The sequence below is a fragment of the Festucalex cinctus genome, chromosome 12 (genome assembly GCF_051991245.1).
Source record: "Festucalex cinctus isolate MCC-2025b chromosome 12, RoL_Fcin_1.0, whole genome shotgun sequence".
Classification (NCBI taxonomy): Eukaryota; Metazoa; Chordata; class Actinopteri; order Syngnathiformes; family Syngnathidae; genus Festucalex; species Festucalex cinctus.
The window spans coordinates 22634316-22657460 of NC_135422.1; the positions used below are offsets into that span (position 1 = coordinate 22634316).

Consider the following 23145-nt stretch of genomic DNA (forward strand, 5'->3'; position numbering starts at 1 on the left):
AAGGCCGCGTCGGGATGGGTAGCGGCCTCAGTAGTCCCATCGGCGGCTGGTGGGACGACTTCCCGCACGCACAAGCGGTACATGCTTTGACGAATTCCGTGACGTCCTTTTTCATGTCGGCCCACCAAAACCGCTGGCTAATCAGGGCAAGAGTCCGGTTGATCCCTGGGTGACATGCCACTCGTGAGGTGTGACCCCACCGTAGGACGTCAGCCCGCACCGGGTCAGGAACGAATAGTTTCTCTGCCGGGCACTCCTCCGGCACTGCGAGCCCTTCCTGGGCTTCAGTGACTCGCTTCTCGACCTCCCAACGAACTGCCCCCACGAAACAATGTGCGGGTAGGATCGGTTCAGTTCCTGCCTCCGGCGTGGCCGCATCGTGGATCCGGGACAAGGCGTCCGGCTTCTGGTTCCGGGATCCCCGGCGGTAGTCCACAACAAAGTTGAACCTCGTGAACAGTAAGGCCCAACGTGCTTGCCTCGAGTTAAGTCTTTTGGCTGACCGAAGGTATGCCAGGTTCTTGTGGTCCGTCAGCACCCTAAAGGGTTCCTTGGCGCCCTCCAGCCAGTGTCGCCATTCTTGTAAAGCCAGCACGATAGCCAGAAGTTCCCTATTCCCGACGTCGTAGTTCGCCTCCGCTGGACTCAGTCGCCGGGAGAAGAAGGCGCAGGGATGGAGCTTCCCGTCTTCTGGCGACCGCTGGGACAGGACCGCCCCCACTCCTGAATCCGACGCGTCAACCTCGACCACAAAAGACAGATCTGTATTAGCGTGGATGAGCACTGGCGGGTTTACAAACTGCTGTTTCAATTTCAAAAATGCCTCTTCCGCAACAGGTGACCACCTAAAGGGTACTTTACTTGACGTCAGTTTAGTAAGGGGGGCAGCCCGTAAGCTATAATCTTTGATAAAGCGACGATAAAAATTAGCGAATCCCAAAAATCGTTGTAGCTGTTTTCGGTTCTTGGGAGTCGGCCACTCGACCACGGCTTGAGTCTTTACCGGATCCGCCCGTAATTGCCCTCCCTCAATAATGAATCCCAGAAATTGTACAGACTTGGCGTGGAACTCGCACTTCTCTGCCTTCACATAGAGCCGGTTTTCCAAGAGGCGCTGGAGGACCAGGCGAACATGTTGCCTATGCTCCTGAATGTCGCGTGAGAAAATCAGTATATCATCGAGATAAACAAAGCAAAAAGTGTTCAACATGTCCCTAAGGACGTCATTAATTAGACATTGGAATACTGCTGGGGCGTTTGTCAGACCAAAAGGCATAACACAATATTCAAAGTGTCCGAGTGACGTCTTAAAAGCAGTCTTCCACTCGTCCCCCTCCCGTATTCTCACCAAATGATAGGCGCTTCGCAGGTCTAGCTTAGTAAAAATTCGGGCCGACTGCAATGGAGCGAACGCTGAGTCCAGCAAGGGAAGGGGATATTTGTTCTTAACCGTGATCTCATTCAAACCACGATAGTCGACGCAAGGGCGGAGTGTCTTGTCTTTTTTCTCGATAAAGAAAAAACCAGCTCCCACGGGAGACTTGGACGGGCGTATCTGACCAGACGCTAGCGATTCATTAATGTACTCCCGTAAAGCGTCTTGCTCCGGCTGGGACACCTGATATAAACGTGAACCCGGCAATGGGGCACCGGGAATCAGGTCAATCGCGCAATCATACGGACGATGAGGCGGCAATGCTCGTGCCCGATCTTTACTAAAGACCTTACTTAAATCACGATACTCCTCGGGAACGTTATCGAGACATACCGGTTCTGGAGTTGAATTTGCTTGCACCGATGTAGTCCCTCCTGCCGATTTCAGACAGTGGGCATGGCAGAAGGGACTCCAGTTCTCTAAAGCCGGCTTCTCCCAATCGATCTCCGGATTATGCGTTCTTAGCCATGGAAGGCCCAACACTAAGGGCGCAGAACGGGACGGCATAACAAAAAATCTCCTTCTCTCCTCATGATTTCCCGAGAGTTTCAAGGTCAGAGGACCGGTAGACAGTCGTACCTCCGCCAATAGGTGCCCGTTGAGGTCGAAGACCTCCTTGACCTTCTCTAAAGTCTCTACCGGGCTTCCTAAAGCTTCCACCACACACGGGTCTATGAAGTAGTCATCTGCCCCGGAATCGATCAACGCACTCACCCTAACACTCAACCCGTATCCAGACAGCTCCCCCGACAACTCTAGTCGTCTTTCTCTGAGAGAAGACCCCGACGGCGGGCATGGTTCGGTTCCCCCCGGTTCATGCTTACCCGGATTTGCCTCCTTCACGGACTTCAGGGGCACGTCGGCACGTCCCCCCAGGCGAGCGGTCGGCCGCGTCTTGCGTGGGGGTCGCGTTGGGCACGATGCCACTCGATGTCCCGGTTGACCGCAGTACAGGCAGGCACCAGCGACCCATCGGCGACGACGCTCCTCCGGGTGCAGGTGTCCACCACCCAGTTGCATGGGCTCCACTCCGTTGTCCGGGGATCCCGGGAGGGTGCGTGCTTCGGTGACGTCGAGTGAGAGTCTGGACATGTCGTTGCTAACGGCTGCTCCACGCCGCTCAACAGCCCGCTCTCTGCCACGTTCCCGTACACGATTGTCCAAACGAATCGTTAGCTCAATGAGACCTTCTAAAGAGCTCGTGTCGTCGCGGACTGCCAGTTCATCCTTGAGTTGTGTATTCAGTCCTCGACGAAAGACACTCCGCAAAGCACAGTCACCAAACCCGCTCTCGGCGGCCTGAATACGGAATTCGATTGAATAATCAGCGACCGATTTTTCCCCCAGTACTAAATCAAGCAACCGACCCCCGGCCTCTCTCCCCCTAACCGGATGATCGAACACGCGTTGAAATTCACCAACAAAATTGGAAAAAGAGGACCGAAGGTCTGGTCGCGCGTTGCTCACCACCATAGCCCAGGTAGCGGCTTGACCAGACAGGAGGCTCATAATGAACGCTACTTTGGACTGATCACGGGCGTAAGTAAAAGGTTGCTGGTCGAAAATGAGCGAACACTGATCCAAAAACTGACCGCAACCTCCAGGCTGTCCATCGTAGCGTGACGGGTGGGGCAAAACGGGTTCTTTATGTGTAACCGGGAGCGCCGAAATGGCAGTGTCCGAACGCGGAAGTTCCGGGCGGGAACTGAGCTGCTCAAGCCTCCCGAACATCTCCTCACAACGACGAGCAAGCCGGCCTACCACCTCTTGAAGACCGGCCAAGGTGGTCTCGGTTTGCCCGACCCGTTGCCCCTGACTGGTCAATGCCTGTCTCACCTTTTCTGAGTCTGCGGGATCCATGGTCGGATTATTCTGACACGACTCAGCAGAGTCGATGAAAAACGAATCCCAGAAAGGCAGGCTCAGAGGAGGAAAACAATCTCGTTTAATCACTTTGGATGCACCGAGGAAACAAAGCTTGCTCGCAGGCAAGTAAGCGAAATTTACAGTGGTGTCCCTGCACACAGGCGAGGGACACGGAAATAACAAAAGACACTTGCAAAAGGCAAGGAGGAATTGGAAAACACAAATCTCCTGCAAAAGGCAGGGAACGCGAATGTAACAAAAAACGCTTGCAACTGCAAGGAAAACTAACATAACCAAAATCGCTTGCAAACGGCAAGGAGAACGAACTTAACAAAAAACACTTGCTAACAGCAAGGACTAGAAAAAACAAAATCACTTGCAACCGGCAAGGACGACACGAAATGCACACGGAATCAATCACACAAGAATAACAACAAAAGGCGACGCGGAAACACACACGTGAATACTAGTAAACTAAAGACGACGGCAGATTCAAACAACTTTACCAACAGGGAAACGCGGAGAACACTTGGACATGAAGATGAGCAAATAATAATCCGACAGCTGGCTGTGCTGCTCGGAGTCCTTTTAAAGCCATGATTGCAAACGCGATGCAGGTGCGGGGCTGGGGAACGCCCCCCTCGTTGGTAGCACTGGAACACACACACACAAAAGCACAACAGGCTGAGAACCGAACCATGACAGATACATGGTTTTATGTTTAGATATTGGGATATGAAAAGGCATATTGATACGATATCGATATTTTGAACCCAGCCCTAATCCCAAAACACTTTCAAATGCTTACACTAGCGTCTTCAAAGATTGATTTACGCTTACCGGTAATGCTACTCACTTTATTGTTAGTCATTCAGAAACAATCGTCTCTACGATCTTAATTGAACAGCTAGAGTAAATATAACACTTTCAAATCATTTCAATGACATTAATTTCAAATAAATAGTTAAGATCAAATTGCGTATTGACAAAGCATGACAAGTGAGTGCCATTCTTGTTGTGTTTCAGTATTGCGCCACCAATGACTTGACAAACATGTCACTGTTGACCCTCAGTGACCCGACTGGCTGCAACATTTCATGTTTAAAAAAAAAAAACTCTGAATTTTTAAGATTGCAATATGTCTCGAGTCTTGTGCTCGAACTAATTAACCAGTAAAGTGTAGAACATTACACAGTTATTAGATAGATTGTATAAAAATGAAAAGTGCTTTTTCAATAATTTGAAGTGAACTGTATTTTTCAAAGGCAGCGTGAGGACCATTTACGTAGACGAGAAAGTATTTTCCCCCAAAAAACATTTGATGAGGTAATTACTAGGGGTGTGCCAAAAAATCGATTCATAAAAGAATCGAGATTCTCATTTATTAATCAAATTGAATCGAAATGAATATCCAAAAATCGATTTTATTTAAATTAGAAATGAAGAAGAAGGGGAAAAGGCAGTTGTAGCCCACATGCTGTTTTTGTGGGAAAGGGCACTTACAATACAAAATGTATAAATGTTTAAACAAAAAAAAAGACACCTTAATGTCTCTATTTGTCATTTTGTCTTGCAAAGCAGACTGGAGTAGAGCATGACAATGTTGTGCATATCTGTAAATTGAAGCAGAAATCATTTGTCAATCAAATAATTTTGAATGGAAAATCGTTTGAATCGAAAATTGATTCTGAATCGAATCGTAGACCCAAAAATTGGAATCGAATCGAATTGTGAGACAGCCTAAGATTCCCAGCCCTAGTAATTACTGGTACTCTTCGCAGCAAATTATATTTACAAAAAATGGATGTTATGATAAAGACAATGATAGTTGTTGTTGTAGTTATGTAGTTCAGATATGATTTGATGCCAACTATTTACACAACACACACACTCGCTTTTTGTTAAAAGTGGTCACACAGTTGAAAAAAAATCTTAGCCGGGTACCACATTGATGGACAGAGCGCACTCAGGCAGGACCAGTTGTACAGTATCAGCATGCCGTGGCACGGATTCGCTTCCCTCTTCTGTCCCCCACTGGGCTGCACCCGCATTGAGCTGCGTGTGTCATCATTTCTACTGGGAAGAACACTCACATTCATCATACTACATTGCTCAAGTCACACTTCAATACTGTGCAAACATTAAATCTGTCCACACGTTTTGCATCCACTGCAATTTCATATTTCAATAATCACTCATTTTACACTGGACATACAATATTATATTTGATGCCTCTTGTCAGAGTAAGATCGCAAATGAGCACAAATTAGTCCCAGAATGGCTAAACGTGTTTCATTTCAGGAAGTTGTGCGGCAGTGCTTCATTTTGAAAACCTTACAAATATTAAGATGAAACATGAGATCCCCGATGGGACTGTTTGCTGAATTATGTTCCCTTCAGGATTTGCGTGTATGTGCATGTGCATGTGCATGTGTGTGAGTGTGTATCTAATCCAAGATTTAGAGAACGTATCCCTGCTCAGTCTGTCTGCATGCAACCAGATCACATGATCTGGATAGGTGTGTGGAATACGAGGGATTAGTAATCGTGTGCATGTGTGTTGTGGGGATGTGGAATATGTAACAGTGGACAACGTATGTACAGTAAGTGATGCACTGATATATAAAGATGACAGGTCTGTATGTCCCTAACCCAGATGGCCTCAATTCATCATCCAACTGTTGACTGACAATTTCACATGACACCATCAGTCACGTTGCAAATACTGACTTCATTGTGATGCTAACTTTGGGAATATAAGAATTGATACCAATTTTCTTAAATACTGGGCATCAGGAGCTGTGAGATTGAGGTTGAAGAAAAATAATCACTTTCTATGCTTACAGGTGATCCTGACAGTTTACCTCAACGACACGCAACAGATGTTGACCGAGGTCCCGGTTACTCCTGCAACCAGAGTTGCCGATGTGGTGGAATATTGCAAAGAGGCAGGCGAAGGGGAGTGTCACTTAGCTGAAAAATGGAATGGACATGGTGAGTCTGCTCTTAGTCTAACAAACAGACCATGTTGTTCACCGCTGCTTATGTGAAAAACATGTCCATTTTTGTCTCTCTTTTTCTTTTCTTTTTTAACAGTTTTATGTTTTTGGGATGAAACGGAATGCAAAAACCCCAAAAACGTAAACATTGAAAAAACATGGACCTAAGTGTTTTTCACATAGCAGTGACAATATATAATTAGTTACAAGTGGTTACAAGTTCACCAACAGTTTCCAAAAAAAGGCAAGAAAAATCAAATACATTAATATCGACCAGAGCTTCTCAATTATTTTCTGTCATGCCCCCCCCAGTAAGAAGGAAACATCTAACTCACACCCCTCTCCGCGCCACTATAAATAGTATCATTTGTCTATAAAATTGTTATAAGCACACCTCTGCATAACACTGTATCCTTATTAACTTATAAGAGAATAAAGAAAAGAAAGAAATATGGACCAACTTACAAAGAATAGCTTTATTAACTGTAACAGAAGGCAACCAGTCCAGGGTGTCCCCCGCCTACTGCCCCGAGCCAGCTGAGATAGGCGCCAGCACCCCCCGCGACCCTTGTGAGGAATAAGCAGTCAAGAAAATGGATGGATGGATGGAACTGTAACAGAAAAGATTTAAAGTGCATCTGAAATTAAAAAAATAAATTAAATCCTTAATTAAACTATAAACATTTTTTGACTGACCATGTCATACCATATGATACGGAAAAATAAAATTACATACAATCAATAAATAATAATGCATTCAAACTGATCACCAACATTAACTCAGGAGCACAATATTAAAAAACAACAACAACAACTTTAACCTGCAAAACAAAATTAAATAAAATATGTGCTGATTTATTTATTTATTTATTTATTTTTTGCTGTGTGCAAAGCGCCATGCTCAGTGCAAACAAAACCTCTACACCACCAAGCGAATGCTCCCTGTGCACACTCTGCCAATGAGAGCGCCACTTCCCCCTAATGTAGTGGAGGTGCAATTGCACTTTATTCTAGGACAGTAAAAAAATAAAAATAAAAAAATAAAAAAGCATGTTCCCCGAGGTCAAACGCCTCCTTGGTGGAGCCTCGTGCCCGCCCCCCCCGGGGGGGGGGGGGGGGGGGGGGCGCCCCACTATTTGAGAAGCACTGATATAGATTGACGTGTTATTGCCAACCTGGTACAAGGCTGTAAAATCTTTCAGAGTGACTTGTGTGTTGTCATGCTGTATTTTCCTCCAGTTATTTAAACCAATTTATTTAAACTTACTTTTCTTTATTAAAAATCAAATCAGATTTTTATTTTATTTGTATTTTTCCAAATTCAACGTAGGTATAGGGTTTACAAGTGAACAAAATGATTCTTTTCATTGAATCTGGCTCCTTTCACCTTAAATTCAAAAAGTGTTGTGTCCTTGCATTCCCCATCTCCAGACAGCTTAAGGAAGTGTTCCATTCGTTTTTTAGATAGCTACTAGTAGTTGTGCTGGACTAGAATTGCTCAACTTGTCATTGCAAATCAAGCAGTTAGTACTCTGACTCCCATGACCCAACTCAACACTATATTTATAGCGCATTTTAAAACAACCGGGTGGCACGGTGTTTGAGTGGTTAGCACATCCGCCTCCCAGTTCTGAGGACTCCGGTTTGAGTCCAGGCTCCTGGTTGGAGTTTGCATGTTTTCCCCGTGCCTGCGTGGGTCTTCTCCGGGTACTCCGGTCTCCTCCCACATTCCAAAGACATGCATGGCAGGTTCATTGGGCGCTCCAAATTGTCCCTAGGTGTGCTTGTGAGTGTGGCTCGTTGTTGGTCTCTGTGTGCCCTGCGATTGGCTGGCAACCAGTCCAGGGTGTCCCCCGCCTACTGCCCAGAGCCAGCTGAGATAGGCGCCAGCACCCCCCGCGACCCTTGTGAGGAATGGGCGGTCAAGAAAATGGATGGATGGATTTTAAAACAAGCACCACTGTTTTGTAAAGATAGAAACCCAAGGAAGCTGATACAATGAAAACAACAGCGGCCCCAAAATTGAACCCTGTGGAACACCACACGTTGCTATACATGTGAATTCACATTTCAGATATTCGTACAACCACATTCTTTTTATGCTTTACATTGTATGAAGGGATTACAATCATAAAGAAATCATATGATGTACCATCACAACAGCCATACTGTAATTCGACCTCTGCCAAGGCCAAATAATGTGGCATGATCATCTGCAGCCAATGATGGCCAAGCGGGTCACATCATCCAGCAAATTCAACATGTTGACTCGACGTCGGGGCATTTGATCACTGTAATTGGCTGTAAGCTAGCAAATCAGCGCACGGGACAAGAAGAGGAAGTGACGAAGGCAGAGCACATTTTTTTTCGCTCATTTTGCGCATTTGAACGGACAATGTCTGTTTGGACAGAAGATCGGGAAGATGAATTTGTCTCTTTGGTTCAAGAGAGACCGGCATTGTGTGATATTACCGTTAAAGGATAATATCATGCCATGCCAAACTATGGCATGACATAGGAACGCGACTGGATATAGCAGGTAGGATTTACTTACTAGGAATACTGTGCAAAAAGTTTCATTCATGTGGGCGGACATCGTAGGAGAAAAAGTAACCTGAATGCATTGTTAAGTTTTTCTATCCCGCCCCCGTAAAGAGATTTCTGGTTGCTTTTAGGAATAATGACTGCCGTCACCGATGGTATGGAAGGAATTATTTCTCGCGCATGCGCTGAAGGTACGTGCTAACGTCTGGTAAAGGTCAAAGGTGTCGGTCACATTTGGCTGACATCGGATTGGTAGAAGCACTGACCTCATTCGGAAACTGTTCATGAGAACAAATTTGGACTTGCGTATTTTTACCACTTATTTGTCCCATTTACACACATTTCAAAAAGAATGTCTCTTTCACCAATATATATTTTCATAAGAAGAATACTTACAAGTGTGTTGCGATTCAGCAAAATACTGTCCTTGGAGTCACTTCTCTGATTTGCAGTTTTTCATTATAGTAGGATTTCAAGTACCTTTACAGTGCAGATGCGTGTTCATCATTAGAAAAGTTTGAAGTAAAACAACAAAAAACAATAAATTCTTCACCTCATAGGTTGTTGTTCCAGTGTAAACATTCAGAAATCAATGAGTTGCATTTGCATATCTTCTTTTTCCTTTGTCTTGAGCTACACAAAGAGAAAGGCCAAATAAAAATCTTTATGCATTGTAGCATGCACCAAATCATTTACAAGTAGAACTTTTCCAGTGCATTTCCATTAAACAGGTCTTTATAAAATCCTTCTTCTTTGTTGACCTTTTTCCATTTCCCGTAATTCCTCCCGTAGGGTCAACCCCGATTTTCCAAACTAATTTGAAGCAACCAGCCTCAAAGCAGAATTTAATCTTTGAGACACATCTCACAAAGTTACGTGCAGGAACAACTATCTGCGGCACACTACAATGTGAGCTACATATCTGTATACACCAGTGCTTCTCAAATAGTGGGGCGGGCCCCCCCAGGGGGGAGCGAGTCGCCATCAAGAGTAGGGATGTCACGATAAGGGCAATATCGTGATATTGTGATATTAAAACTGCCACAATATCGTCGTCGTCATGTTCACAATATTTAAAAGGAACACATTTGTTGAAAAAGTCAGGTTGATTTCCATTTATGCAGTTCTAGCACGCTCTAGTGGCTAGTTTATTAGTGCTATTTCATTTTCATTAGGGATGTTTTTGCCTTCTATGTTTAAAATCTATGCTAATTGTCAGATAAAAGGGAACCTAATTTGCTTGTGAAGCGATCGATGTGTGCTTGCATTAGCAAGAAAGTGCTTCAATATTGTTATTAGAGATTGTAGGTGGTTTATCTGCATTGTTGTTATGTGTAAAAGCACAATATTTTTGTTGTTTTTAGTATGAGCTCTCTTTTTTACAATATTGTGATCTTTTTTAAATATCGCCAAAGCCCCCACAATATCATGATAATTATCGTATCGTCACCTTCATATCGTGATTATATCGTATTGTGATGTTTGGATATTGTTACATCCCTAATCAAGAGGGGCGCGTTTGACCTCGGGGAACATGCTTTTTTATTTTTTTATTTTTTTATTTTTTTTTATTGTCCTAGAATAAAGTGCAATTGCACCTCCACTACATTAGGGGGCAGTGGCGCTCTCATTATTGGCAGAGTGTGCGCAGGGAGCATTCGCTTGGTGGTGTGGGGGTTTTGTTTGCACTGAGCATGCGCGCTTTGCACACAGCAAAAAAAAAACAAAAAAAAAGCACAAATTATTTTATATTTTTGTTTTGCAGGTTAAAATTATTATTTTTTTAATATTGTGCTCCTGAGTTAATGTTGGTGATCAGTTTAAATGCATTATGATTTATTGATTTTATGTAATTTTATTTTTCCGTATCATATGGTTTGACATGGTCAGTCAAAAAATGTTTATAGTTTAATTAAGGATTTTATTTTTTTTTTTTTTATTTCAGATGCACTTGAAACCTTTTTTTGTTACAGTTATTAAAGCTATTCTTTGTTGTAAGTTGGTCCATATTTCTTTCTTTTTTTATTCTCTTATACGTTAATATGGATACAGTATTATTCAGAGGTGCGCTTATAACAATTTTATAGACAAGTGATACTATTTATAGTCGCGGGGGTGGGAGGGGCGGTAGAAGTTTTCTTCTTAGTGGGGGTGGGGGGCATGACAGAAAATAATTGAGAAGCACTGGTATACACATACAGTATTGCAGTATTGTTGAAGTTGTTTGCCTTTTCGGCGGAAGTATCAGCCAGCTGGCTGCAGTGCGTCGGTTAGCGCTCTAGAGGGCGCCGCGCAGTGATACGAACGAACAGAAAAGTAGTGGCTGGCAGTAATGGCGTCTGACTTTATTCAGGAAAGAGTATTGTGATGGAAATTTATCACACTTTTGAAAACAAATAGTTTTTAGAAGAAAAACGCTTTATTTCCGAGACCCCAGCCAGCTTGCTGGACTATTTTCCTCTCATCCAATGCCGAACCAGAACTGGTGTCACCGAACGCTGTCAGGGGTAAGTCAGTGCTGATCGCACACACGGGAGGTGAGGATCAAATTGAGATTCATGTTAAAAAAGCCGAACGATCCCTTTAATACATAGTACATAATTGTTCAAATCTTGTAAAAATTGACAGCAATACAAGAATCATGCTCATTTATACATTTTGTGGATTTTTAAGCACATAATGGGGCATCTTTGGAAGAATCCCCACCCAGCGTAATTCTGGGTTTATGTATGTTATAGGACCGGAAAGGACCGGAGGATGCAAACATACAAACAAAGGCAAGCCCATGAAAAGATAACCTCATTTTGTGCCTTGTCAAACTCAACGGACCAGTCCATCACAATCATGCAGACACTGGCAACCGCGGTGGCCTACATTCATTCAATCCAAAGTTTTAGAGCAGCCATCCACATCCACATCACAGATTACATGTGACTCAATGCTCAGCCTATAAAAGGTTCGAGTACTATAATGTTTTTGAAAGGTTGACCATGTAAAGCAGTAGACAATAAACGGAAACGATAAATGACGCGTTGTGACAAAAGGTCATGCCTCAAGGCTGCTGCCTTATGGCTGGCTGGCAGACATGTTTTTTATTTTTTTCATTGTCCTGCTGTTATTTTTGATGGAGTGAATAATATAGTGCTCACATCTTTTCTTTATATGTTTGTTTACAATTGTTTCAGAGTTCTAAAAAAATACTATAAAGTAATAATAATTGTTTGACCACCCTGTCTCTGTTCTTGACCATTTTCATGTATCGGTAATCCGGATGTGTTTCAAATGCTATTTTATTTGACTCTAATCCCTCAAGCACGAAATAAGGCAATCGAGACAACTTTTAACTTGTTTTTAATCAAACGATTGATTTTTTTTTTTTTTCAAGATTTTGCTTTTGGTTTTAAGTGTAAAAACAATCTCATCTACTGTGTTTAATAGAGGACTGACCACCATCTTGATATATCAATGTGGTGTTTACATCGATCTGTCACACTATGTGACTGTCATTGACTGAATGAATAAAATTGGAATGACAAAAAAATCTGCATGTAAACCCGGCTAATGAAAATCAATCAGAGGATCAATAATGAAATCCGTAAATGCTTATCAATCACTACCCCTACTGACGAGTTGCTTTTCCTTGTGTCTCCTGTCAGAGCGAGTTCTTCCTCAGCAGTTGTTACTCCTGGACCTCCTTCAGCAGTGGGGGGCAAGGAGGTCAGAGGTCAGCTTCTACCTGCGACACTGTCCTTCCTTGCCACAAGGTACAGCACACATATTATGCCTTGGCCATTCCTACTGTATATTATATGATACATTTAATGCCATGGCATGTTTTTGTCAATTTGTCATCAAATTCTAATTAATTCAGTTCGATTACTGTGATTTATTTTTAAACTCTTGTACTGGATTTGTATGGTTGTGATCAATATTAGTATTAAGGCAACATTATACTCTATGATGGTTAGCACGTCCGCCTCCCAGTTCTGAGGTCTCCGGTTCGAGTCCAGGCTCGGACCTTCCTGGGTGGAGTTTGCATGTTGTCCCCGTGCCCGCGTGGGTCTTCTCCGGGTACTCCGGTCTCCTCCCACATTCCAAAGACATGCATGGCAGGTTAATTGGGCGCTCCGAATTGTCCCTAGGTGTGCTTGTGAGTGTGGATGGTTGTTCGTCTCTGTGTGCCCTGCTATCGGCTGGCAACCAGTCCAGGGTGTTCCCGCCTACTGCCCAGAGCCAGCTGAGATAGGCTCCAGCACCCTTGTGAGGGATAAGCGGTCAAGAAAATGGATGGATGGATATACTCTATGAGCAGAAGAAAATTACACAGTGAGTGGCGTTACTGTTTACTAGGTTTAGAGGTGAGGTCAGGGGCTGGGTCAGTAATTAGCCCGATAAGATGATTAGAATTATATAACATGCATGGTGCAATCCTGAATGGGAGGGGAGGTCCGCTTAAGACTTATTGATAACTAAGTTTGTTGCCAGCCTGATGTAATGTAATTCATGGGGGTGGTTTACTGAATATAATTTAGAATGCGTCATAGGCTGTTATTGCCACAACGCAAATAAACCTTTATTGGGCTTTCTTTCTTTCTTTCTTTCTTTCTTTCTTTCTTTCTTTCTTTCTTTCTTTCTTTCTTTCTTTCTTTCTTTCTTTCTTTAATCTTTCTTTCTTTCTTTCTTTCTTTCTTTCTTTCTTTCTTTCTTACAGTTACAGTTACAGTTACAGGAATGTTCCATAGCAGTACAATCAAATGACATGTGCTGAAACTGAGAGTCATATGCATGGCACTGCCAATTGTTGTGCATTCAACCATAACATAAGGCCTGAGGCCTTAGTGGTTGTAGAAAATTTGACAGGGGGTGGAAAAGGGGCAGCAGGGAGGGCAGAGGGTATTTGACAATTGTAATTAATTATAAATAACTGAAAATGTTAATTATATATATATGTATATATATATATATATATATATATATATATATATATATATATATATATATATATATATATATATATATATATATATATATATATATATATATATATATATATATATATATATATGTATATGTACAGTCAAACCTCGGTTTTCGAACATAATCCATTCCAGAAGGCTGTTCCAAAAGCGAATTGTTCGAAATCCAAAACAATTTTTCCTATTATAATGAATGTAAATCTGTTCCAAGTCTCACAAAAACTTTTTCCAATTTTTTTTCATTGCTATTTTACACCATAAACTGCACTGTATACTGTTTACCATAAATAGAAATGGGTAGAAATAGACACTGTTTTATTTAAATTATAAATATATATATATATATATATATATATATATATATATATATATATATATATATATATATATATATATATATATATATATATATATATATATATATATATATATATATATATGTATATATAGTGTTTAAAAGGATGCAAAAACGTAGAAAATGTAGTCACTGTGGTGGGAGTCCCTTTCCCCTTGACCCTGTTTTCTTTAAAAGGTCTTGTAGCCTAATTCAAGCATGTTAATCTTGTTCCTTCAAGTTGTTTTATTGTACATTATTCTAATAATATATTAAATTTGTCATTGAGTGACTTCAATCTGGCAAGCTCCATGGTTGGGGAGGAAATGCCCTGTCTTGCTAATCACTGCACCACTGGTGTCTGTCTGTGTACTTTTCCGTTGTGACAAGATCACTCCACTGCATTTTTAACTCATTACTTTTGCACGGTGATTGATTGATTATTTCAGTATTTATGTACCCACCTCTCACCCAAAATAGGCAGCGGGCGGCCTATGCCCGTGACCCAAATGCCAACAACAGGCAGGACAGAAAATGGATGTGTGACCATTTGGCAACAAGGCGAGCTAACGTCAATGTTTCTGCTTCTTTACACAGGAAGTCAGCAGCATTTGGAGACAACTTGGACCACAGAAGCAACGGAGGGCACGAACACCAGTGTAAGACAAACATGTACTACATACAGATTTTACAGTATACACAGTAGTCAGCTGCGATTAGCTGGCAACCAATTCAGGATGTACCCCGTTTATAGGCTCCAGCAACCCGCGCGACCCTTGTGAGGAGCAAGCGCTTAAGAAAATGGATGGATGGATGGATGATAGTCAGGTAGTTGTCAATCAGACTAGTAGCTATTTTGATCCCTGTTACTCATTGTTTTTGCCTCACTTTTTGAGACATTCTCGTTAGGCAGCCATTGACCACATTTGTGTGTAGTATATTAATATTGATCAGTCTGCCTGTTCGTCAGCTTGCGTGGGTGTGGGTGTGTGTTGGCCAGTCAGTGAAGGTGGGATTAGCTTGGTCTCATGACATAACCAGGCTAAGAGGATTGTTAGCCAGCCAAACAGCTTCTTCTCATCCTCTCGTCTTCCTTTCACCTTTCTCGCTCCTCCACTTTATTGTCTTGTGCTGCTTTTCGCCATCGCGTGATTTTTATGTTTGCTGCAAAGACCCAAAAGAACTTGAGGTGTGGCTGCAGTTTGAAAGGGTGGGGGGTAAGTTCTGCAAAAGTTTTTTTTTCGCACTAAAATATTGGAATCTGCTTTTTTACTTGCCGACTACACTGACCATAGCATTGACTTATATACATATACTGTATGTATGATTATTTCACCATGTCAGGGCACAGCATCTGTAAAGTGGTTTTAAAATATTAAGGTTTTTTTAGTAGCTTTTTTTTTTTAACAGCTTTTATAAAGATAGCAATGTTCTGTTTTGTCTGATAATATCAATGTATATTATAGAGAAGTGAAATTATTGAGTATGATTGTGAAAAATGAGGACCATTACATTTGGATGAAATTGCAGATGTCAGAAGTTACAATAATGAGGAGGGTTCACAAATAATTGCCACCTTCTGAATGTACGCAACCAGTGACTTCATTTTGCAGATTTCCTGTCGGTCTGTAAATTACAGTATTGATTATATGGCTATTATTGGTGCTTAATCAATTTTAGGTGTTGGTTGGCTCAACAGCAACTGAAATTATACATACCGTATCACAGGGGTGTCCAAACTTTTTCATTTGAGGGCCACATACAGAAAATCAGAAGGACGCAAGGGCCACATAATGTTATGAAGAGAAATTGTGTTTAGTTCTAAAAATTGTACAAATAATTTATTTGTGCTTTTGCATATTTATAAAAATGCTACATTATATAAACCAATTTATTCCAATATTTGTAATATGGCCGTAGGGTTATTATAGTTTTGGAAAATTTCTTTTTATTTTTTATTTTGTTTTGAGTTTTTTTTTTATTATTATTATTATTTTGTTAGTTTTAATTAGTTTTCAAGGTGGGTCTATTAGTTTTTTTTTATTAGTTTTAGTTATTTAATAAATGCTTATTTTTATTTTTATTTTTATTTTTTTAATGTGTATTACTTGTGCGCAATATTTAAAAAAACACCATGAGCGCAACGTCATTATTTCGGTTTATATCAAAATAAATCTACTAAAAATCACATTTAAAATCATCCCCAAAGGCTCATGCGTTAAATTAATTACCAAAGACTAAAACAAAGGACATTTTTGCTATAATTATAGCTATAGCTATAGTTAGTTTTGTAAACTTAAAATGTAGTTTCTGTTAGTTTTCTTTTTTTTAAAAGCATCTTCTTTTTTATTTTATTTCGTTAACGAAATTGTTTTGAATTTTAGTTTTTTCGTTAATTTTAGTTAACTATCCATCCATCCATCCATCTTCTTCCGCTTATCCGGGGTCGGGTCGCGGGGGCAGCAGCTTCAGGAGGGAAACCCAGACTTCCCTCTCCCCAGCCACTTCAACCAGCTCCTCCGGCTGGATCCCGAGGCGTTCCCAGGCCAACCGAGAGACATAGTCTCTCCAGCGTGTCCTGGGCCGTCCCCGGGGTCTCCCGCCAGTGGGACATGCCCGGAACACCTCCCCAGGGAGGCGTCCAGGAGGCATCCGAACCAGATGCCCGAGCCACCTCAGCTGGCTCCTCTCAACGCGGAGGAGCAGCGGCTCGACTCTGAGTCCCTCCCGGATGACCGAGCTTCTCACCCTATCTCTAAGGGAGAGCCCGGACACCCTGCGGAGGAAACTCATTTCGGCCGCTTGTATCCGGGATCTCGTTCTTTCGGTCACGACCCACAGCTCGTGACCATAGGTGAGGGTTGGAACGTAGATCGACCGGTAAATCGAGAGCTTTGCCTTTTGGCTCAGCTCTTTCTTCACCACGACGGACCGATACAGAGTCCGCATCACTGCAGACGCTGCACCGATCCGCCTATCGATCTCCCGCTCCATCCTACCCTCACTCGTGAACAAGACCCCAAGATACTTGAACTCCTCCACTTGGGGCAGGATCTCATCCCCGACCTGAAGACGACACTCCACCCTTTTCCGACTGAGGACCATGGTCTCGGATTTGGAGGTGCTGATCCTCATCCCAGCCGCTTCACACTCGGCTGCGAACCGCTCCAGTGAGAGCTGAAGGCCCCGGCCTGATGAAGCCAACAGCACCACATCATCTGCAAAGAGCAGAGATGCAATGTTGAGGCCACCAAACCGGAACCCCTCCATGCCTCGGCTGCGCCTAGAAATTCTGTCCATAAAAGTTATGAACAGAATCGGTGACAAAGGGCAACCTTGGCGGAGTCCAACCCTCACCGGAAACGAATCCGACTTACTGCCGGCAATGCGGACCAAACTCTGGCAACGGTCGTACAGGGACCGAACAGCCCGTATCAAGGGGCCCGGCACCCCGTACTCCCGAAGCACCCCCCACAGAACTCCCCGAGGGACACGGTCGAACGCCTTCTCCAAATCCACAAAACACATGTGGACTGGTTGAGCGAACTCCCACGCACCCTCGAGGATCCTGCGGAGGGTGTAGAGCTGGTCCACTGTTCCACGGCCAGGACGAAAACCACACTGCTCCTCCTGAATCCGAGATTCGACCTCCCGACGGACCCTCCTCTCCAGCACCCCTGAATAGACCTTACCAGGAAGGCTGAGGAGTGTGATCCCTCTGTAGTTGGAACACACTTCTTAAAAAGGGGGACCACCACCCCGGTCTGCCAATCCAGAGGCACTGTCCCCGATGTCCACGCGATGTTGTAGAGGCGTGTCAACCACGACAGCCCCACAACATCCAGAGTCTTTAGGAACTCCGGGCGGATCTCATCCACCCCCGGGGCCCTGCCACCGAGGAGCTTTCCAACCACCTCAGTGACTTCGACCCCAGAGATAGGAGAGCCCACCCCAGAGTCCCCAGACTCTGCTTCCTCAAGAGGAGACGTGTTGGTGGAATTGAGGAGGTCTTCGAAGTATTCCCCCCACCGCTTCACGACGTCCCGAGTCGAGGTCAGCAGCACCCCATTGCCACTATACACAGTGTTAACGGTGCACTGCTTTCCCCTCCTGAGACGCCGGATGGTGGACCAGAATTTCCTCGAAGCCGTCCGGAAGTCGTTTTCCATGGCCTCACCGAATTCCTCCCATGTCCGAGTTTTTGCCTCAGCAACCACCGAAGCCGCGTTCCGCTTGGCCATCCGGTACCCGTCAGCTGCCTCCGGAGTCCGACAGGCCAAAAAGGCCCGATAGGACTCCTTCTTCAGCTTGACGGCATCTCTTACCGCTGGTGTCCACCAGCGGGTTCGAGGATTGCCGCCACGACAGGCACCGACCACCTTACGGCCACAGCTCCGATCGGCCGCCTCAACAATGGAGGCGCGGAACATGGCCCATTCGGACTCAATGTCCCCCGCCTCCCCCGAAACAAGGGAGAAGCCCTGCCGGAGGTGGGCATTGAAACTCTTTCTGACAGGGGATTCCGCCAGACGTTCCCAGCAAACCCTCACAATACGTTTGGGTCTGCCAGGTCGGACTGGCATCTTCCCCCACCATCGGAGCCAACACACCACCAGGTGGTGATCAGTTGACAGCTCCGCCCCTCTCTTCACCCGAGTGTCCAAAACATGCGGCCGCAAATCCGATGACACGACTACAAAGTCGATCATCGAACTGCGGCCGAGGGTGTCCTGGTGCCAAGTGCACATATGGACACCCTTATGCTTGAACATGGTGTTCGTTATGGACAAACCGTGACGAGCACAGAAGTCCAATAACAGAACACCGCTCGGGTTCCGATCAGGGGGGCCGTTCCTCCCAATCACGCCCCTCCAGGTCTCACTGTCATTCCCCACGTGAGCGTTGAAGTCCCCCAGCAGGACGAGGGAGTCCCCAGAGGGAGCGCTCTCCAGCACACCCTCCAAGGACTCCAAAAAGGGTGGGTACTCTGAGCTGCTGTTTGGTGCATATGCACAAACAACAGTCAGGACCCGTCCCCCCACCCGAAGGCGGAGGGAGGCTACCCTCTCGTCCACCGGGGTAAACCCCAACGTACAGGCGCCGAGCCGGGGGGCAATAAGTATGCCCACACCTGCTCTGCGCCTCACACCATGGGGAACTCCAGAGTGGAAGAGAGTCCAACCCCTCTCAAGAGGACTGGTACCAGAGCCCAAGCTGTGTGTGGAGGCGAGTCCGCCTATGTCTAGTCGGAACTTCTCGGCCTCGCACACCAGCTCGGGCTCCTTCCCTGCCAGAGAGGTGACATTCCATGTCCCAAGAGCCAGTTTCTGTAGCCGGGGGTCGGTCCGCCAAGGTCTCCTCCCTTGGCTGCCACCCAGCCTACACTGCACCCGACCCCTTTGGCCCCTCCCACCGGTGGTGAGCCCGTGGGAAGGGGGACCCACGTTGCCTCTTCGGGCTATGCCCGGCCGGGCCCCATGGGTGCAGGCCCGGCCACCAGGCGCTCGCCAGCGAGCCCCGCCTCCAGGCCTGGCTCCAGAGGGGGGCCCCGGTGACCCGCGTCCGGGCGAGGGAAACGCTTCTCCAAAGATATTTGTCATCATAAGGGTCTTCTGAGCCGTTCTTAGTCTGGCCCCTCACCTAGGACCTGTTTGCCATGGGTGACCCTACCAGGGGCATAAAGCCCCAGACAACATAGCTCCTAGGATCATTGGAACACGCAAACCCCTCCACCACGTTAAGGTGCTGGCTCACGGAGGGGTTTAGTTAACTAAAATAAACTTTAATAGCACGTGTGTTTTTCAACACCCTCCCTTCTTACTTTGACCATCTCCAAACATTTTTGTTTTTATTTTATTTGAACTGAGTCAAATGCCATTTTTAGCATATGTCTCGGGCCACAAAAAAAATGGACGGCAGGCCGCAAATGGCCCCCGGGCCGTAGTTTGGACACCACTGCTGTATCGTAATCAGACAGTGATGCATGGACATTGGACAAGATGTAGAATGTAAGACGAGAGGTGATTGGATGAGACTTAAAGTGCAGGTAGCACTGATAGGAGCATGACAAGATACAGGTATATTGAGCTGTATTTTCACATGCGCTGTGGCGTGAATGCCAGAATATTCTGAGTTTCATATCAGTGCAAAGATCGCCGGATGTGTTTGCCAAGTTGCCAAGTGACGTGTGGTGAATGTCAGATGTATTTGATTCATAAATTATGTGAGCAGCAGGCATCAAACTCTCTGAATATTGTTTGAACATCCCACTAGATGGCACAGCTATTTGGGATGCACGGTTCACGGCACAGGTCTATGTCGAGAGTTGAGTGTGCGACTAGTGTGGCGCATTTAATGGGAATTAAAGGACACACTTTGATTGGTCATGACTGAAGGTGGCTATGACCATTCCCACAGCGGCGCAGACCTTCCTCACACATCTGTTGGCCTACACTCACTTGCAAAATTGCCAATATTGGGTCTAACCTGCACCCGTGCAGAGATATGCCATGTGCTGTGCCAGATTTATGTGTGTCATGAAAATGAACCAAGATGAGCAAGCTGCACAAGAAAGACCTGAACACAATTCAAGATGTTGTGAATTCTTAACAGCTATAAAAAAAATAAAAAAATAAAAAAAATCTGTCTGCGAAAACTTACTTTGTAAAAGCAGAAAAAGTTGAAAAATGAACATTTTTAGTAACTCCTTAAAGTGACAGTATGTAATCTTTAGTGCCATCTAGTGGTGATCTAATAATTCATTCAATTTAAAAACCCACTATTAATTTCAATAATATGCAAAAAAAAACATGTTCTATTGCATCAACGTACATTTTTTTAATATAGAATCGTAGGTCTAGTAATCACTAATTATATTACATGGCCGGAGTCCCATTTTACAAGAGGCTGACATGTTTCGCCGCCATTTTCCTGCTACAGATGTAGTCCTGGTGGTGTTTGCATCGTCAAAGCCAATGGGTTGACTGTCACTTACCTGCCACAGATGGGGCCTACAGATGGATGTCGCTGAGTCCCGTGATTCGGGCTCCCGTCGCTTGACACCTTCTGCTTTGCTCTCACTTTTACTAGCTTTATGTTTTTTGTTTTTGTTACTAGCTTCTCCTGCAAGCCGCTCTTGTTAGCCACTCCAGCCTATGGCTCCAACTAACGCCCGCTAGCCGCTCTTGTTAGCTGCTCTAGCTGAATCCGGATCGCTCATTTTTTTTTGCCGGGCTTCAAAGCAGCTGCCAATTCTCAGTCGTTCACCAAGATGCTCGTTCGCTCAGGCAAATTAAGAATTGGGGGTAGGATTGCTGAGTGTGGTCTCTATGAGCCACCGTAATGTGCGTGCTTCAAAATGCATGCGCTTTGGCTGCATTCTGATATAGTGACATCTAGTGGTCAAATATTACACACTGTCACTTTAAATGAAAAGGCTTTTTACTAGAATACCGGAAAAGTGCGTATCTTGATACCAATGGTGTCATGTTATGTTTATGCTCTGCTTTTTTCACCCCACGGTTAGCTTGTGAAGTATAATCTACAGATATGCATATATTTTTTTAGTCCCAATGTATGTGGGTTGAAACAACAGTCTTTTCCAAGCATTCCCTCTTTGCTTTCCACAAGGGAGCCTCGCCTCTTATGAACCTCACCCATAACTTCAGAGGCCCATGAGGGCTGTTGCAAACTGAGATGTGTGGATGTACGTGTAACTCTAGCCCATCCAGCTGTGAATGTGTGCTCTGCTGTGGTCGTTATTAGGAAATCACGTCTATTTCTTTCTTACTGACAAAACACTGGTCCAATGTTGTGATAGACTTGAAAGACCCAGATGATTATTTTCACTGGTCAAGTATGTTTTTGACACTAAATTTGTTATTATTGCTGTAACAGTTGCATAGATATGCGCCTCTCAAGTATGGTGATTATTATTATTTTTTTTTTAAGTGCGTGTTTGAGTGGGATCTGACTTGTGTCTTCAGTTAAATGTATATCTATGATCTGAAAGTACTTCCATGACAAAGCATCATGGCTTGAAGTCAAAAGTCAATAAACTTGTAATAACTGGTGATCTTCCTCGCACACTAACATTGGAAACTTGAGTCTAACTTGAATCATATCTGGTACCTCGAGTGCCCCACATCTGGCCACAAGTGCACCAAGCATTCATTCTGCTGCATTTTTAGATGACCAATTTGACCATAAAGCAGTCAGAAACTCAAGATTTTAAAGGCAAAATAAGCATAACGAAAATGTACTTAAAAGTCTTTATTTATGTATTTACTTTTAACCCAACCTGGTTTGTATTTTGCTGCATAAATGATCAATGTTTTTCCTAATCAGAGGAAGGCACATGGCAAGTGATGGACAAGCAGTTGGTGGTGATCTTCAAAGTTGGAACCACCACTGAAGCCTGGGGCAGCAGGAATGTCTCAGTTCTGTGATTGTAGATTAGGAAGAGGATTTTTTTTCTTTTTTACTGGGACCAGATCAACCACGAGCAGCCTCCTTTTATTTTTTTTTATTTTTTATTTTTTTTATTTTTTTATTTTTTATTTTTTGCACCACAGGCCTGTCAGGGTGTGGCGAGGTTGTGGACCATGAAAATGAGTAATCCTTAAGGAAATATAATAGCAAATAAGGATGTTTTGATTGCATGAAAACTGAGTTAATGGGGAATGTGCTCATGGATACTTAAGTGGTTTATTTAGATGTATTTAGTCATTTGACCTGCGATTGGCTGGCAACCAGTTCAGGGTGTACCCCGCCTGCTGCCCATAGCCAGCTGGGATAGGCTCCAGCACCCCCCTAAACCCTTGTGAGGAAAAGAGGCTCAGAAAATGGGTGGATAGATGGATGTAATGGATGGATGGATGGATTTAAAAGTATTTTTCCTACATTTATGAAAGACCTAACTTCACTTTAAGACAATTCAGAACCTTTTTAATTTATAGTTACAATTATTGAATTAGATTATAGGACTCAGGT

General features: G+C 44.1%; 1 protein-coding gene across 4 annotated transcripts in view; it reads left to right on the forward strand.

The window, feature by feature from the left end:
• The window catches only part of LOC144031571 (apoptosis-stimulating of p53 protein 1-like), a 68178-nt gene that overhangs the window by 16966 nt on the left and 28067 nt on the right, over positions 1-23145 (forward strand). For 2 of the 4 annotated variants that reach the window (XM_077538854.1, XM_077538856.1), the window contains exons 2-4: positions 6148-6295; positions 12501-12608; positions 14752-14813. In XM_077538854.1, coding sequence (XP_077394980.1) covers positions 6148-6295; positions 12501-12608; positions 14752-14813 — 318 coding nt within the window. Of the gene's footprint in view, positions 1-5860; positions 5905-6147; positions 6296-12500; positions 12609-14751; positions 14814-15233; positions 15372-23145 lie in introns of those variants that run through there. The other 2 variants (XM_077538855.1, XM_077538858.1) reach the window with 2 other exon arrangements.